This window comes from Myotis davidii, unplaced genomic scaffold, assembly GCF_000327345.1.
Source record: "Myotis davidii unplaced genomic scaffold, ASM32734v1 scaffold30, whole genome shotgun sequence".
Classification (NCBI taxonomy): Eukaryota; Metazoa; Chordata; class Mammalia; order Chiroptera; family Vespertilionidae; genus Myotis; species Myotis davidii.
Genome location: NW_006282874.1, coordinates 2482019 through 2485180, shown reverse-complemented (window position 1 = coordinate 2485180; position 3162 = coordinate 2482019). Strand labels below are relative to the sequence as shown.

At 47.3% G+C, this 3162-nt stretch overlaps 1 protein-coding gene across 1 annotated transcript in view; it reads right to left on the bottom strand.

The window, feature by feature from the left end:
* Positions 1–767: 767 nt before the first annotated feature.
* Positions 768–3162, bottom strand: part of TMEM71 (transmembrane protein 71) — a 22203-nt gene continuing 19808 nt past the window's right edge. Inside the window, 1 exon segment of the mRNA XM_015561575.1 lies at positions 768–952. Coding sequence (XP_015417061.1) covers positions 937–952 — 16 coding nt within the window. The 3' untranslated portion in view covers positions 768–936.

The following is a 3162-nucleotide window of genomic DNA, read 5'->3' as shown; positions in this document are numbered from 1 at the left end:
GTTTTGCAACAGCACCGTCGTTTCATCTTTCAAAGCACTCTGGGGTTTTGCCTTTATTTTGCCCTAGAGCAATTTTTCTGTGTTTTTATTGTAAGAGCAATTTTAGTGAAAGGTACCAAGAAGGGTGAAAACTTGGTAAAGAAAGTGGTTCAAAATAAGAATATACCCTCCAACTTGACCTTGGGGTGGTGAGCACACAGTACTATACACAGATAATGTGTTATAGAATTGCACACCTAAAACCCATATAATTTCATCAACCAATGTCACCCCAATAAATTCAATTTAAAACAAAAATTAAAAGAAGAATGTACCTTCCAAAAAAAAAAAAAAAGGCTCTCTCCTGCCCCTTTTCCATCAACCGTCATCTATAGTCATCACCCAATACTGAGCCACTCCTTTAGCAAAAATACTGATGTTTTCTACACAGTATAAGCTGCCTTTAATTACGTTCATGCTGGTGTTGGTTCTATAAACTCGCTTTCATTATTCAGCTAAAGCAGCAGAGCAGAGGGTGGGCCCACGCGGGCAGGCCCAGGAATCGGCATTGTTACAAGCTCCCCATGGAATCCCCTGTTGATAATTAACGTGTGAGCACCACGGCCTCAGGGAATGACAGGACAATGTTTACCCGGGTGGCATGTCCTCTATCACATTTCCCAGTGCCTCCCTTCTCCACTGCCAGTATTTGCAACAGAAAGACGAATTAATATTGTTTTCACAATCAAAATACAGCTTTACGAGGGCAAAACTGGGGATTTTTTTTAAAAAAACAAACACAACACACACCACATAACCCAATGAAAATGGCTTTTCTCGAGTATCCAGTCGCTCACTCCCTTCCAGTAAAGCAGTTGATTCCAAGCCGACTGGAAATGGGACAATTTCCGGAGATTCAGATTGAAGACATTCATCACAGGCACTCCTGAATGGCTGTCAAATTTTGGCAAACCTAGATCAGAGAAAGGAGACAGGAAATGCATAATTCATCCCCACACACAGGAAGTGCGGTGTCTAGTCACTGCGCACGCACGTGCACACTAGCTTGAATGACAACCAGGAAAGCAGAGCTGCAGCGCCCAGCAACTTTTTTTTTTCCCCCTTAGAGGTTCTCTTTCCTCCCTCCAACAGGCTCCAGAGGTCTTGGCCCCTCCTCCCAGCTTGTTAGTTAGTTAGTTAGTTAGTTAGTTAGTTAATGACCATTTCATATTGTTTTCTCACCCGACACTTTCTACAGCTGAAATGCCCGTAGGGTACCAACTGGGGTTTTCCTATATTTCTACTCCCTAAAGTGTATTCATTCATTTGCCAAGTGCCTCCCTGCATGTCAGCGTAGAGAGAACAGGGCTACCCTGAAGCCATACGTTGGCAAAATGCAGACTGCGGATGCTAACACATCATTGGCAGACTGGCAGGTGGGGGTACCTTCATTTGAAAGAGACACTCTGGCCAATGGTGAACAATATAGACAGTCCCCAAACTCACAGACTTTATTTTTTTATTTTATTTCTTTTCAGAAAGAGAGAGAGAGAGAATGAGAGAGAGAGGCATCGATTGTTCCACTTATGTATGCATTCATTAGTTGACTCTTGTATGTGCCCTGACCAGAGATTGAACCCATAACTTTGGCGGGTTCAATATTGGATGATGATCCAACCAAGTGAGCTACTGGGCCAGGACCCAAATTCAGACTTTAAATTTAACAAAGAAGCCAGTTGAGTAAGAATTGCATTACGGTAAGACAAGGGCTTGACTTGAGAAGCATAAAGTGCTCAGGAATCGGCACTAATCTGATGTATGTGGCGCACAGGGCAGGCTGGAGGGCTCCTCCATCAGTGTCTGCGGAACTGGGTTCCCAGCCTGCCCTCCACCCGCTCAGATCCTCGCCCTTGATTCTTGGAACAGACTAATGAGTCACTCTTGATTCCTGATGGTAATAACCACGTCTTTGGCTCATTAGTTTCAGGAGATGTTTCTGTGCGAGGGAGGGGGTTGCAAAATCTATACCGTATCGGCACAGAGCCCTTGGCTATGAAGTACTTTAAGAAACGATGCAGCGAAGACATTCAGCGTGATGAATATTTATGGCGTATGTCCCATTTCCAAGGCGCTGAGGTGGATGCAGAAGTGAAGTCAGAAGGCCTTGTTTTCATAGGTCTTAAAGGCCAGAGCGTGTGTGGATGACGCCCGGTGGGCAGGGAATTGGTAGAAATGGAGAGGGAGCGAGAGAGCAAGTTAAAATGTGCACACAAGTAACCAAAGAAGGGCTCTTATTGCAGAAATGAGGCTGGAGATGAGGGTGTTTCAGAAGGAATCATGGTCCTCGTTCTGATCTAATTACTTTTAGGAGGAGAACAAATTAGCTCAGAACAGCGGGAGGTGCCCTCCTAGCAGGAAGTGACCTGATGCCTGCAGGTCAGACACGGGCTCTTCCGGAAGCCTTCCTGCCCTTACTCCCCCCTCCCCCCTTCCTGGTCTGGGGAGTCCTCCCTCCTGGCGTTCCCACAGCCTTTGTGCTAACTCTGTGCTTGCACTTCCCAGATTCTGACTCCAATGTGCTCTTTCCACATCCTTCTACCAGGGGTGGGGAACGTCTGGCCCAAGGGCCCTATGAGGCCTGTGAATTCATGTGGTCGGGCCCTGCCAAGGCATTGGGGGTGAGTTAATGAAAGGTTTGACCAAACACAGCAGGTTAGTTTTTAAGTTGATAATTTTGTATGGCCCCTGAATGATGTTCTAAACATCCACATGGCCCTGGGCAGGAAAAGGTCCCCACCCCTGTGTTAGACTCTGCATTCTCAGGGCCCTGCACGCAACCCTGGCTCCTCGCAACAGTGTGTGACCCTTAATGAGACGATAAATGTCTGCTGAGCAGAGCGGGGTGCCCAGCACCGCACAGAGCACGGAAGTCCTGAAGAGAGACTTAGGAGGCTCCGCGATGCCACGCTAGGGTCTTACAAACACCTTTCCACGAAGTTCACGGTCAACGTGCAGAGTGACCTGGAGAGGCTGCTGGAGGTGGAGATCTCCCCACAGACTTCTGGAGTTGGGAGGCCCGGCATCAGGTTGCATGCATCTGCTCTTCAAACCAGCTCTGCCCCGACTCTCGAGAGGGGGTCAGTTAACTGTACATGTTCATCTTAAAACCCACAGAGAAGGGGT